We start from the raw sequence: 15,070 nt of genomic DNA, 5'->3' as shown, positions 1-15,070 counted from the left end.
AAGATTTATCACCATAAACAAAATCAACCTGCTGAAATCTAGGTAAGTCAACTGGAGACAAGAATTAAATCAAATCAACTTTCCAAGTAATCTTTTTAAAATTAATCTTGACATTTAACTTGAAAGAAATACTAAACTGGAAGGCAGGGAAAACAATGACCTGCCACTTTTACGGTACCAATGTCAAAGAAATATGTAGCAGTCATTAAGGGAAAAATATGGTTGATGGCCACGCAATACTTCCTCCTCCCAGAATTACATAAATTATCTTGGTAGTTAGTGATAAAGAAAAACTCAGATCTTTGCTGATGATACATTTACCACTGTCAGACCACAAGGTCTGGCCTCCAGCTCGGTCATAAATTCATGTTTGTTACAGATATCACAACATCACACTTAGGAGAAGTGCAGAGATATGGAGAGTCATGTAAGCACATGAAAGTGGTCTGACAAGCAGGCCTACATCCTCGTTTCCATGAAGGAAGAGTACCCTGCTAATTTAGAAGGGCATTAAAGATCAAGGAAAAGCAACTTTTAGTCCTAATGTAAATAAAACATTTGCCTTTTTGTCTTTCTACTAACTCTATTTCCAGCCAAATGGTTCTCCCACAGTAATAAAGAAAATTAGGCTAACTTTCAAAAATACAGAAGCTCTGTACTGCAGCCAAATTCAACTCTTCCAAAACACACTGTATTTGTAACTCACTTAACAGTCAGCAAGTTGGACTGCTGACTTTATAATCTCCTAAGAATGCTTTCCAGTATTTTAAGTCAGCCACTCAACTTTTGGTCCAATATTTTTAACATGTGGTGGGATTTTTTTGTATATGCTTTGTTTTGTTTTGTTTTGAAAGCAGATAAATTAGTGGTGACCTACTGATAATGTTATTCCTTCACTATCAAGTCAGAGATAAGGATTTAGCTGATGGTGTGGGATGCTTTCTCCCACAGCTGGAGTAATGAAAACACTGCAGATGTTTCCAAACTCTGTGGTAAGCAAGTGTGTCAGCATTGCACTGGTTCCCATCTTTCCATTGCCAATTAACATTGACCATGGGTGCTTTCTGAGATGAATGCCACTCACTCCTGCTGAGCCAGACATGCACCCTTGTATCCAGTATATTCTAAGTGGACACAAGAAAACAGATGTTTTCTTGAACATCTCTCCTATGAGGAGAGACTGAGAGACCTGGGACTGTTTAGTCCTGAAAGGAAAAGGCTGAGAGGGGATCTTATTAATGTCTATAAATATCCGAGGGGTGGCTGTCAAGATGAAGGTGCCAGGCTCTTTTCAGTGGTGCCTAGGGATAGTACAAGGAATAATGGGTACAGACTGGAACATAGGAGGCCATGTCAACACAAGGAGAAACTTCTTTCCTGTGCGAGTGCTGGAGCACTGGAACAGGCTTCCCAGAGAGGCTGTGGAGTCTCCTTCTCTGTAGAGATTCCAAACCTACCTAGGTGTGTTGCTGTGTGGCCTGTCCTGAGTGATCCTGCTTTGCCAGGGAGGTTGGACTGGATGATCTCTAGAGGTCCCTTTCAACCTCTAACATGCTGTGATATGTACATAGCAGAACTAGGTGTCTAACCCAGCCTCACATGCTCTAACAGATACAAGGCAGACACAAACCACCACTCTGAATAAGGTCCATCCAATGCAGGCACAGAAATGTTATTCTGGGTTCTGCATTACAGAAATAGATAATGCAGCAAAGACACAGCAGCTTTAACATTTCTTTTCCATTGACTCTGACGGCACTGTTTTAGTTCTCAAGGTATGATGGAGGGGCAAATAAAAGTTGGGAACATTTTATTTCTGTTAAGATCACAAATAATCCTTATCAGTGAGAAAAAGGCTGTTTGATCAGATTAGTGACATGTCTGTTCCCAAGTTTCAAGTCTTCTGCTGTAAGACTGAAGGCTTGTAAATGTGGGTAAGTCACTTAGCTGTCATATTTTCAGGCAGATCATGAAATGGAACACACAGATACACTCAAGAGATATTTAAGTATCAAATTCTTTTTCATAAATGTGTCTTAAAGGTGAAGAATTACACAAGTGTAATATTTACTACTATAATAAATAACCTCAGAATAAAGAAAACACAGGCCAGTTAGAAGATATGGAGGGAAGATATGTATCACAAAATCTGAATAACCTCCTTTCAAACTTTCAATGAAAAGGGTAGTAGGATTTAGTTCTATCTTTCAGGACAGTGGACTTCACAGAATCATAGACTGGTTTAGGTAGGATGGGGACCTTTGAAAGGTCTTCTAATTCAACCCCCCTGGAGTCAGCTGGGACATCTTCAACTACACAAGGTTGCTCAGAGTCCCATCCAACCAGAGATGGAATGGTTCCAGGGATGCAGCGATCACCTCTTTCAGCAATGTGGGGCAGGGTTTCACCGCTCTCAGTGTAATAAAATTCTTTCTTCTCTCTAGTCTAAATCTCCCTCTTTTAGTTTAAAACCATCACCCCTTGTCCTGTTACAACAGGCCCTGCTAAATAAGACTGTCCCCATCTTTCTTATAGCTCCCCTGTAAATAAGGTCTCCCTCTTCATTCTAGATCCACCTTTTTCCCATTTGTTTTGCTATTGGGTTTAACATGATACTTCACCTTATTCTCCTTGTCAAAGCCTGTAGATAGGTGTACTTTTTCTTTAAAGGGAAAGTACAGTATCAGTAATATTATGGCTTTATGTATTCTTTTTTCACCTGGTTCTTTCAGCACCATTTTTCAAAGCAGGCTTGGGACATGCATTGGCTTTTACTGACCACTAAAATAAATTTTACATTCATTGATTTTAAATAGATGTTACTGTTCTATTCTCTTGTTCTGATATCTTACTTGAGTGAAAGGTGGGTGCTGGTCTCTTCTTCCTAATAATGAGTGATAGGATGAGAGGAAACAACCTCAAGTTGCACTAGGGGAAGTTTAGGTTGGATATTAAAAGAAACTTTTTCACAGAAAGGGTTCTCAGATACTGAAACAGGCTCCCCAGGGAGATGGTTGAATCCCCATCCCTAGAGGTGTTTAAAAGATGCAGAGATGTGGTGCTAAGGCACATGGTTTCGCACCAGACTTGGCAGATTTAGGTAATGGTTGGACTCAATGATCTTCAAGGTTTTTTTCCAACCAAGACAATCTATAAGTCTACAATCATAAACAGTTAGCCTGAACTTTTCAGCAAGCATAGCTCAGATCTGTACCGTTGTGATTGTAGTAGACGAGGGCACGAGGGGAAACCCACTGATCACAATTTTGGACAACTTTCTAGTTGTCTTTTTGTGTACAACCACAGTTTTCATTTGTAGCCACTCTGGCCTATGAGCAAATGCCCGGCTTTTGCTAAATTCAGCCTGCTGAGGTCAAATGAGTTCCTTCCTACACATATATCATTTTCCCTCACTTCCATGTGCTGATGAATCATTACTGGGTCCTTCTCTTTCCCCAAAATAGTCTGGAAAGAGGGAAAAGAAGTGATGACCTGCAGCACCAAAATTCCCTGTTGCGGCAGACGCGTGTCAAGTCCCTTAGAAACACCTCCTGCTTCCTGCTTCAGCCCTGACACCCAGAGCGGAAACAACAGAAAAACAAAGCACTGAGCGCTACCACAGACTTGTGGCGTTGCTGCTGACCACGCTGCCAGTGAGACAAATCAGAACACGCTGGAGTGTTCTCTGCAAACCGCAAATCGCATAGCAACTCCACGAATATACATTTCTGTAACAGCAGTTCACATAAAATGTACATTTTTGGTCACAGTTCAAGTCAGAGTTGGGTTATTACCCAAGACAGATGAGTTCTGCAGCCTTGGTATGATCATGGACTACCTCCTGATTAATGTTTCCATGAATGCACTCTATATTTATGATTTACACCTTCACAACCTACTACAGATCTCTTTTCAGGACATTTCCAGTCAGAAGAACCTGTTTAAGGGTTATAACTGTTGTCCTGTGGTAAGACAAGGGGCAATGGACACAGACTGGAACCCAGGAAATTCAACTTCAACATGAGGAGAAACTTTTTTGCTATGAGGGTGACACAGCACTGGAACTGGCTGCCCAGAGAGGTTATAGAGTCTCCTTCTCTGGAGACTTTCAAGACCCATCTGGATGTGTTCCTATGTGACCTGCTCTGGGTGATCCTGCTTTGGCAGAAGGGTTGGACTCAGTGGTCTTTGGAGGCCCCTTTCAACCCCCACCATTCTATGTTTCTAATTCCAGCATTGCCTGGGTCTCAGAATTTAGAACAAAGCATTTTCCTCTGATTTGCTCTACAATATTTAAACTTCATGGTTTAAATCAAACTAATTTTATGTAAATCTATTTCAAATGGAATAAAGGTATTTTAAAATTATTACTTTTTCACTCCTCTTTATTAGCTGTTAAATAATTGAAGCAGAATATTTAGTTGTATAATAATGGCAAGGTATGATAAACCAACCCATTACTTTTGCTCAACATACTCAGCCTGTACAGAGAATGAAAATGTGAATTACTGCATTGCAGCCAGATCTTGCTAATTTAAATATGTTTGGGGTTCCTTCCTCCCCCATGCATGATTATAAACTGAGATTTTCAGTTGTGTGCTGTGAATGGAGAAGTGTGCTAAAATCCATTGCAAAGCTATCACATCTGGTTTTGAATGAACCTTCCTTCTGCAGAACAGAGGGCTGCTGCACGATGGTGCCCATGCAGAAGTTCTGAAATACAGTTCTGGAGATGCTGTGTATCCACAGTAGCTATAGCCACTAACAGAGAGATCCTTGAGTGTGTTAATTGTAAGGCAATTTAGGTCTAGCCCTACTCTTGCCTGGAGCAGATCATACTAGTTTTGGGTGCACAAGGCCTGACCATGAAGTTTGAACCCTTCCAAGGACAGACATTGCACAGCCTATCTGGGCAACATTTTCCAGTGTTTGACCACCCTTATGGTAATGAATTTTGTCCAGGTATCTAACTTGAATTTCCTGTATTGGCTTTTGTGTCTGTTGCCTTTCATACTTCCAAAAAGAGCCTAGCTCCTTCCTTATACCATCCCACTAGATAGCTGAGGACAGCTGTAAGATTGCCCATCATCCTTGAGATACAGGACACTAGAGAAGCTATTCACCTGCATTCTTTCCATCTTCACCTGAGTATACATTTTGGATGATAGTGTGCAGATGTCCTTCTATAACTTATTATAGATGATTGCATTTTGGGCTGTTAAATCCATAAAAAGAATTACTTACTACTGTGCACAGTCAATCAGCTGGTACTCGTTTGACCTCTCGAAGCATGCCTTTACACCTTCATCATCCCAGAGCTTCTTTGCATGTTCAAAGAATTCCTGAAAAGTTGAAACAGCACAGATAAGGGAACACTGTTCAGTCATTTCAATCCCCAATCTATATCACAGAATCAATGAATGTATCTGGCTGGAAGAGACCACAAAGATCATCCAGTCCAACCTTCAACCCAGCACTGAAGGGACAACACTAACCCATGTCTCTAAGCACCATGTCTACACACTGTGTTGCTCCTTCCCCCCATCCCTCATGCTTTATACCTTTTGCAGAATGACAGATTACACCTCTACAGAAGGAAAGTAGCAAAATTTATTAGCTAAACAGCAGTAAAATATTCTGAACACATGGCTGCTGACAGGTTCCAGTACATGATATGCAAGGAAGAGTATCTTCAATATTTGTGCAAGTCCATATATGAAATATACTGTAAGGAGAAATGTTACTGAGAAGAATGTTCACTTCATTTTCAACTGAATTTATGCTTCTCCTATGGGAAATGCATAAAAGTGATGCAAAAATCTGCTCAGCTCATAAACATCTGCTTTCCAGAGAAAAAGGCAGTCTGTAACTTTAAAAGGATTGTGTAATTTTTCCTGAAAAACACAACTTTCCACTGCTCAGTATTTTCTCATGCAACATAATAATTTGATTGCAAGACTTTCAAGAGTCTTTGCTCAATGCTGCTCCCTGCAAGCAGCTGCCTGGCACAACGTGCTTTGCCTAGCAGCTGTCCCAGGCAACCCAATCCAGAAATATCTCCTGGAAGCCTTTTCCAGAATTACTTGAAAGAGGAATCAAAGCAGTCCTTGCTGATGGTGAAGCCACAGCTCTGTTGTATAAAATGCACACATGCATCTGACGCTGCCTGCTGGCTCCTCTGCTCCTCCACCTCCTGCTGTAAAGATTTAGATGCTCCAGCTCATTTTAAAGCTGGAAGTCCATTTTATGTTCTATCATTCCATACCATCTCTGGAAGGATTTAAAAGATGCATAGATGTGGTGCTGAGGAATACAGTTTAGTGGTGGCCTAGCAGTGTAGGGTTAACTGTTGGACTTGATCTTAAAAGTATTTTCCAACATAAATGATTGTATTGTTCTGTGATTACTGGCAAATCAAACCATAACTGATTTTTTTCCAGCTACAGCTTTTTAAAATCAAATGGAAAATAGTTAGAAAAAAAATTGGTATCCTCTTTATCACACAACTGTGTTTTTCCTCCTTCAAGCCAAATTGTTACAGTAGTATGTCCACTTAAACACAGAAACTGTTTGCAATCTCTTAACACCTCAGCACTGCTACTAAACCATCAGAGCCCCTCTGCTCAGTCATAAATGTGTGGAACCTAACAAATTGCTTTTCTGGGGTTCAATTTGGGTCTGTGCAAAATGGTGGTGTCACACCACTATTCCCTTTGTGAGCTTCTCAAAATGCTGCATAAATATCTGAATTCTGAAACTTTCTGAAATCGCTGGCAGGACCCTCTCCACACCTTCTAAAGATTAAAAACTTCTCTCAAAAGACAAAGTTCACAGATCCTGGCAGCATAGTGAGGTCACTTTTTACTCTATATGGGTTTCCCAACCTTGCATGACACCCCTGAAATGGTTCTCCAGAAGGTGACACTCAGCTCCTCAGCAACTACCTGTCACCTACTGGCGATGCTTTCTGGGAGAGAGAAAACAGGACAAGATTTTCGGAACAAACTAGTACAGATGATTGCTTAGCTAAGCTTTGCACATACACTACAGAGGCCCTGAATAACCCCAAAAAGGTCTGTTGTAGTTTGAGCTGGGTGCCCCCCTGGAGGAAGAATTGGAATCATCTCTTTGTGCCCATTACAAGGTCCTTTCCCCGCCCTCCCCCTTCAATTATGCTGGGCACAGTACAGAGAGGAAGATCCATTCTTTAAGAAGTTTTCCAAAGTTTAGACAACAGGAGATGCTAAAGCAGGTGTGAAAAACCTTCACAAAAAACCTTGGAAGAAGAGAGGAAGCAACAATGGAGATTGGCAGATGCTTACACTGCCTTTGGAATTTATTTCCTCACCATCCCGAGGACATGTTTATTTTGCCTTTGTTATTTTAATGACTTATGTAATGATTGTTTAAAACACTGCAGATGCACCTTTTGAAGTTGCACTACTGCTATTATAAACTCTCTCTTCCTACAACAGAAGGAAAGTAAAAACAAGCTCAATAAAGGACAAGATAGCAAACAAAACAAGTAGGATAAAGAGGGACACATACAAGAGAGACCATGTCTTCTACCGCCTTTCAGTACTTAAAAGGGGCCTATAAAGAAGATGGGGACAAACCTTTTAGTAGGGCCTGTTGTGAAAGGATAAGGAGTGATGGTTTGAAACTAAGAGGGAGATTCTGTCTAAAAGAGGGAGATCTTTGTCCAAAGAAAAGCAATGCATTTTCAGGGGAAAAAAAAACTCTGGATAAGCATCAGGGTCCTGAGGCAGAAGGACTCAGCTCTGCCACCCTCTTCAATGACTGTGTGCACAATTTCACCCCTCCTTCCTTCAGATGCTAGCTGCTGCAGGCATGGGGGCTGAGTGGAATGAGGCTGCCTCCCCATCCTCACCACCTGCCCAGAAAGCCATCTCTTAGCCTACATCTACAAAACAGTCCCACTGAGCCCCACACAGCCCATGGGAAGAGGATGGGATGAGAAGGATGTCAGTGTGAAAGCATAATTTTCTGCAATGTTGGATGAATTGAGAGATTGCTGCAAATGTAAATAAATAAACAAATAAATCAAACTGCATAGCCACAGGAGTTTCTAACTTCACTTCTGTTTTCACATCCTCTCTAAGCTTTATTTACTCTTAAAAATCTCTTCTAGGAAAGAATCAATCTTTTCAGCTCAGCTTCTGAGAGCCTCCAAATATGCTGTAAATACAGGGTTTCCATATTATATGCTTCCAGTATTTCCACCTGACCATTATCTCTCAAAGCAGCCTATTTAAAATGACTTCCAGACTTGTAGACCAAAGCAAATCCTCTCAAACGGAGCAAATACACTTCCCTCATTAAAATGTACTGTTCTGCTGCAGAGTACACTTGCCTGCAAATTGCCTCCCACACAGCTACCCAATCCTTCTTTCCCAGGTGACTAAAGCCTTCCAGAAAAATCCTGCTTCAAGACACCACGTACCACGATGCAACTTTTCACACTTGATTTTAACCCCTTTTTCATCTCCTCTAAGTTCTTCACTGTGTTTTCTCCTCAGCTGTTGAAGGCTCCTGTTGTAGAGAGTCAAGCACACATGAGGATCCTGCCCACACATGCCAAACACATCTGGGTACCAACCTACTCTCCATCGCAGGACAACATCCTCAACGCATGACACTGCTTCCTCCAGCCATGCCCAGGCACTGGCGAGCTAATAAAGGCACAGGTGTTGGGTTAAGGCCATTCTGCAGAACTTGTCGGAGGGGTTTGCAGTACCCTGGGGTGGCAGCCATATTTGGCAATGCCTCTTGCAGGGAAGCACAAAACTGTTTTGGTTGGAAGAGACCTTTAAAATCATCAAGTTCAACCCAGCAGAGCCAAGTCATCACTAAACCACGTCTCCCACCAGGGATGATGACTCCACCATTTCCCTGGGCAGCCTGTTCCTGGGCTTCAAAGCACTTTTGATGAAGACATTTTTCCAGCCTTCCAGGCTGGAAGAGCCGAGGTAATTCAAAGGACTCAGAATTTAGATTTGCTCTAGCTGCATAAGGGAGATGGGAGAAAACTTTTTACTTAATATTTTTGGTGGACAGCAAACTACATATGAACATGACCTTAGGTCAGTACAAAACAAGTAAGGTTTTAAGAGTAGAGCTGTGACCTTAGTGCCTTACATTCTGAGATGACCAAACTAAGATTTTCCTGTGGTTCAGACTGCTGGAAAGTGGCTTTCCCCAAGTTCTTAACAGTCAGGAATCAGGTCCTTTAGGTAAAGGTGGGACAGGAGAAAACAGGGACATGGAAAATCACTGATTCACTTGGTTTGCAAACACATGCAGCTGACCTCCATTGGATCCAAGTCACTGAAATCTACTAAAAATCTTTAGTATCCTGAAGAGAACCAGGCTTCATGTCCTATGCCTGAAAGCAGGAAACCAGCTGCATCATGACACATCTGTGAACTTCAGAGATATTTCTCCTAAACTCTTCCTTAGGGATAGACCCACACAAATAGTTGCATCTACCACATTAACAAAACCATTAATCTATTTTTTGAGGCAGTATTTTAATTAAAGCAGTAAAGTAACTGATGATGCCTCAGGTCTCAGGAGTCACAGGTCACAGGAATTATGGATACTCTGTTTTACACACATTAATTGGTACGAGTTACTTAAGAATTTAAGTCAGGGCAATTCCAAGCACAAATATAGGCTGGGTGAGGAATGGCTCAAGAGCAGTCTTGAGGAGAAGGACTTGGGGGGTGTCAGTTGATGAAAGACTCACCATGAGCTGGCAATGGTCGCTTGCAGCCCAGAAGGCAGGTGTGTGCTGGATTACATTAAGAGAAGTGTGACCAGCAGGATGAGTGAGGTGATTCTACCCCTCTGCTCTGCTCTCTGAGACCCCACCTGGAGTACTGTGTCCAGCTCTGCTACTCCCAGGGGAAGAGGAACAAGGAACTGCTGGAGCAGGTTCAGAGGAAGACCATGAAGATGATCAGAGGGCTGGATCACCTCCCCTGTGGGGACAGGCTGAAAGAGCTGGACCTGTTCAGCTTGGAGAAGAGAAGGCTTCAGGGAGACCCTAGAGCAGCCTTCCAGTGTCTGAAGGGGGCCTACAAGAAAGCCAGGAAGGAGCTTTTTACAAGGGCTTGTAGTGATAGGTTAAGAGGGCATGAATTGAAGCTTGAGGAGGGGAAATCTAGATTGGATATTAGAAGAAATTCTTTACAGTGAGGGTGGTGACACACTGGAACAGATTGCTCAGGGAGGTTGTGGATGCCCCCTGCCTGAAGGTGTTCAAGGCCAGAGTGGATGAGGCCTTGAGCAGCCTGATCTAATGGTAGAGGGGTTGCAACTAGATGATCTTTAAGGTCCCTTTCAACCCAAACCATTCCATGAATCAATCAATTTACAGCCATCACTACACCATGCAATACCAACATTTTGAGGTGATCACAATGGTGATAAAACACACAACAACTCAAATATTTACTGATACAAAATTATTTGGAAATTCCCCACTCCTTCTGAGACAATGCACAAACCTCATGTTCCTGATCTTCCTTTTCACTAGCAGTTAATTTCTGCTATACACAAATATTCATGGATCATCCAAAAATAATTAAGTGACAAATAATTTATGATTCCTTGGATTTTCTCTGTGATTAAGTAAGGTAAGATGTACGTAATGGAGAAATATCCTGAGCTGATAGCACAGAGACGAACAGCACAGAACTTTCACTACATTTTATACAGGTCTTGTAGAAATATTTTTCCTCATCCATTCCAAGGTAACATTTTAGGTTGAAAATAAAAGGTGGGGCTATATTCCTTTATAAGCCTTTTAAAGAAACCAATACAGGTAACAACTGCAGAAACATTACAGCTAAGTCTCAAAGCACTGGTTTCCAACTTTGCCCTAGTAGCAGTTACAGCCTGTTCTTGAGATTTCATTTTCCTTATTTTGGAAATAAACGTATTTATTGGTAGGTTACCTTAGAAACCTCCTCCCCCTTGTAACTCCTACCAAAAAAATATATATTAATTTCAAGTAGCTAAAAAATGAACTTGTTTCACTTTTCAGCTGCCTAAGTTGGGAATAAATATTAGTGATGATTAAACAATGACATATCTCCATGAACAGATCTTCATGTAATTTGGAAAGAGGACTTTTCCTCTAATTGCTTTACAAACCACAAAAGTTCATGTTAGGTCAGGAACACAATTTTTTACTCTGTTAAAATTCCTCTCTGTCTCCTTCCAGCTGCAGCATACACTTTAATAGCTATCCTGATGTCACCTTTAAATCTCCCAGTAGCTGGGATGGAGAAGATTCCCCTGTATTTTCTGCTCCACATAGTTGCTCTCTTATTTTCAAAGCTGAAAACAGCAGCTCAGATCGACATGAAATAAGATTGATCTCCCTCAAGCCAAAATTTTTGCTATGGTTCTCCTAAGCTTCAGTACCATATGACAATTTCTTATCCAGAACACAGATTGAACCTGTCTGATTAGCCTGACAACCATTTGAAGTAGCAAACATTACACGTTTTCATAGTTCTGCCACTGTGGGTGTGAAATAAAAGTCATCACTTCTATTCTGCATCTCAGTGGCTACCTATTCCCTCACTCACTTAACCAAAAAGTAAACACCTCTCCTACAAGGACAGGCTGAGGGAGCTGAGGTTGTTCAGCCTGGAAAAGAGAAGGCTCCGGGGAGGCCTCCTAGCAGCCTTCTAGTACCTGAGTGGGGCCTACAAGAAGGCTGAAGAGCGACTGTTTACAAAGGCCTGCAGTGACAGGAAAAGGGGCAATAGCTTGAAATCAGAGAAGAGTAGATTTAGACTGGATATTAGGGGCAAGTTTTTTACTGTGAGGGTGGTGGAACACTGGAACAGGTTGCATGGGAAGGTAGTGGAGGCCCCATCCTTGAGGCCTTCCTGGGCTTGACTTCACTCCTCATTCCTCTACCTCCTCCCCCTGAGCAGTGCAGGGAGATGGAGATTGGGGGTTGTGGTCAGCTCACCACACATTGTGTCTCCTGCAACTTCCTCCTCAGGGGGAGGACTCCTCACACTCATCCCCTGCTCCAGTGTGGAGTCCCTCCCATGAGAGACATGTGTAGTGGTTTGGGAGACCAGATTCTCCCACCACGGGCAAAAATAACAACTCAGACAAACGGATTGCAAGTGTGATGGAAAGATTAAATGGGAAAACAAAACAAACAACAATGAAAGTTTTACAGAGAACCACAGGCACCGTGACAAAAAAAAGAGAGATCCCAGAACATACCCAAGAACGTTTCATCCCCACCTGGGGGTACACCCAACCCCCCCAGGGCTCTTTCTCTCCCCCCCTAACCCAGCCTTGGGCCTGGGCAGGCCCAAGGGAAGCAGCTCACGCCATTTTGCCTAGGCAGCAGCGGGGGACGAAAGAGGAAGTGAAGACCCCGCGCTGATGTTTTATAGGGGAGCAGGGCATTATGGGAATGGAATACCTGGTTTCCTGTGACCACCCCCTGGGCTGGGCCCACCCCTTGGGACCTCCCAGGTGTGGTCTGTGCAGTGGCATCCAGGCCAGCACCCAGCCTAAACCACCACAACATGTCCTCAGGATCTTCTCCAATACACATCCTTCCCATGGGCTGTAGTTCCTCAAAAACAGCTCCAGCGTGGGTCCCTTCCACAACGTGTAGTCCTTCAGGAACAGACTGCTTCAGCATGAACCCCTTCCATGGGGTGCAGTCCTTCAGGAAGATACTGCTCCAGTGTGGGTACCCCACAGGCTCATAACTCTTTCTAGCTAATCTGCTCCAGCATGGGTTCTTCCCTGCAGGGGGCCATAGGTCCTGCCAGGAGCCCGGCTCCAGTGTGGGGTTGCCATGGGGTCACAGTTTCCTTCAGGCATCCACCTGCTCCAGTGTGGGGTCCTCCATAGGCTGCTGATGGATCTCTGGTCCACTGTGGACCTCCATGGGCTGCAAATGGACAGCAGGCCTCACCAATGTCTTCACCAGAGACTGCAGATGAATCTCTGCTCTAGAGAACCCCTTCTCCTTCCTTCTTCACTGACCTTTGTGGCTGCAGAGTGGCTTCTCTCACATATTCTCTCAATGGTGGGTTGAAGGTTGGACTGGATCATCTCTGACACCTCTTCCAACCAAATATATTCTGTGATAATCTCACTCCTCTCTTCAGGCTGCTGCTGTGCAGCAACTTTTTTACTTCTTAAATACATTATCCCAGAGGCAGTGCCACCATCACTGCCAAGCTCAGGCTTAGCCAGTGGCAGGTCTGTCTTGGAGCCAGCTGGCACTGGTTCCATCAGACACAGAAGCATCTAGCAGCTTTTCACAGAAGCCTTCCTTGTAGAATCCCTGCTGCCAAAACCTTGCCACACAGATGCAACAGAAGGGTTTTCTCAATGTGATGTGCCTGTCTCTGTCGTCCAGACAGTATCCTGACATCTGAGGGCAAACTGGAACCAGGTCCATCAGCCTGCAGCCCAAGGCACTGTGTGGCAGCAGTGGTGAGCAGCAGGATGCTGGGCTGCTACGGGGAAGGGTGGGCAGCAACACATTCTGGAAGAGGTAACCATGACAAAGGCCTCTAACCTTCCAGTTTCTCCACTCCCCAGCAAGCTGTGAGGAAACTCTTTTCCATGCAGTGCCTGGGTGATAACCAGAGGGCCAGCATCCTAGCTGAGCTCCTCCCTCACACTCCAGAAGGCTTCTGGTGGTGTTGGTGTGGGGTGGTGGGGGGAGCTGCTACCCTTAGCTGCAACAGTTCTACGGTTCTAGATATTAATTTTTCCATTATTTCAAGACTGGACTCAGTGCTGCTGAATACAGCCCTCTGAACTCTTATAATGCTTACCCTACAGAAGCATCTCTGAATCTCCTAAGAGGATGGTACTGCTATACACAGTAGTTTCTTCATCTCTCAAAGTATTTAAATCACATCTGATTATCTTTCTTGAGCTACACATGGTAGCTCAACAGAATACAATCCAACAGCTATGAACTTTTAGTACAGAGTGAAGAAGAAACCATCTGCTCAGGGGAGACCTTATTGCTGTCTACAACTACCTGAAGGGTGGTTGTAGCCAGGAGGCAGTTGGTCTCTTCTCTCAAGCAACCAGCACCAGAACAAGAGGACACAGTCTCAAAACTGTACCAGGGGAAGTTCAGGCTCGAGGTGAAGAGAAAGTTCTTCGCTGAGAGAGTTGTTCGCCATTGGAATGGGCTGCCCAGGGAGGTGGTGGAGTCAGTGTCCCTGGAGGGGTTCAAGAGGGGATTGGACATGGCACTTGGTGCCATGGTTTAGTCATGAGGTCTGTGGTGACAGGTTGGACTTGATGATCGTTGAGGTCTCTCCCAACCTGGGTGATTCTGTGATTCTGTGAATTTATAGCAATACTATAACAAATGTATAATAAAAGTGATAAACATGCTGAGTGAGTAAACTTGAGAGAATAATACCCAGGGCTTCAAGATGAATGATGAGAGTAAGAATAAAAGGTACTTCTATGCTAAGCCACAAATCAAGTAGGAAATAGGAAGATTAATGTAAGTCAAAGAAACAATTTTTTACTGTAATTTGGGATTTTTTGGTATAGTATTTATTTTCCATTTCTCTGCAATGCAAGAGTCAGTGCCTTATAGAAACAAAAATAATCTGAAAGGCTACCTGGATGATTTTGTAGAAGTGTTGCATGGGCAAGCTTAATTTTGAAAGCCTGACTTTAAACTGGAATCTTAACACAGTCTTTAACTGGGGTGGTTGTAAACTGGTGAGACAAACCCAGAACAGACAGTGAGTAATGATTTGTCCCAGTGCATCCAATTATTGCTAGTTTGCTTATGTCTACTAAAATACTCTTAACCCCCTAACATCTACCGAGTGCAGATGTAAGCTGTAGGAACAAACATTTTAAAACGTACTTAATGCAGAAATTATAGGGTAAAGTATCAGGTAAGACACCCAGGAGAGAAGGAAGCCTGCTCAGTTACCTCTTCCACAAACAAGTGCAGTCTCTTGATAATCAGCCTCTTGTTTATGAGACAAAAGTGTCCCCTATGGCT

At 43.1% G+C, this 15,070-nt stretch overlaps 1 protein-coding gene across 2 annotated transcripts in view; it reads right to left on the bottom strand.

Annotated features, from left to right (window-relative positions):
* GNAL (G protein subunit alpha L) overlaps nt 1-15,070 on the bottom strand; it is a 231,519-nt gene that overhangs the window by 68,568 nt on the left and 147,881 nt on the right. For both annotated transcript variants that reach the window (XM_054164121.1, XM_054164123.1), the window contains exon 5: nt 5,245-5,342. In XM_054164121.1, the coding sequence (XP_054020096.1) occupies nt 5,245-5,342 (98 nt within the window). The remainder of the gene's footprint in view (nt 1-5,244; nt 5,343-15,070) is intronic.

The sequence above is a fragment of the Dryobates pubescens genome, chromosome 9 (genome assembly GCF_014839835.1).
Source record: "Dryobates pubescens isolate bDryPub1 chromosome 9, bDryPub1.pri, whole genome shotgun sequence".
Taxonomy (NCBI): Eukaryota; Metazoa; Chordata; class Aves; order Piciformes; family Picidae; genus Dryobates; species Dryobates pubescens.
The sequence above is the reverse complement of the archived record's forward strand: the minus strand, read 5'-3'. Positions and strand labels throughout refer to the sequence as shown.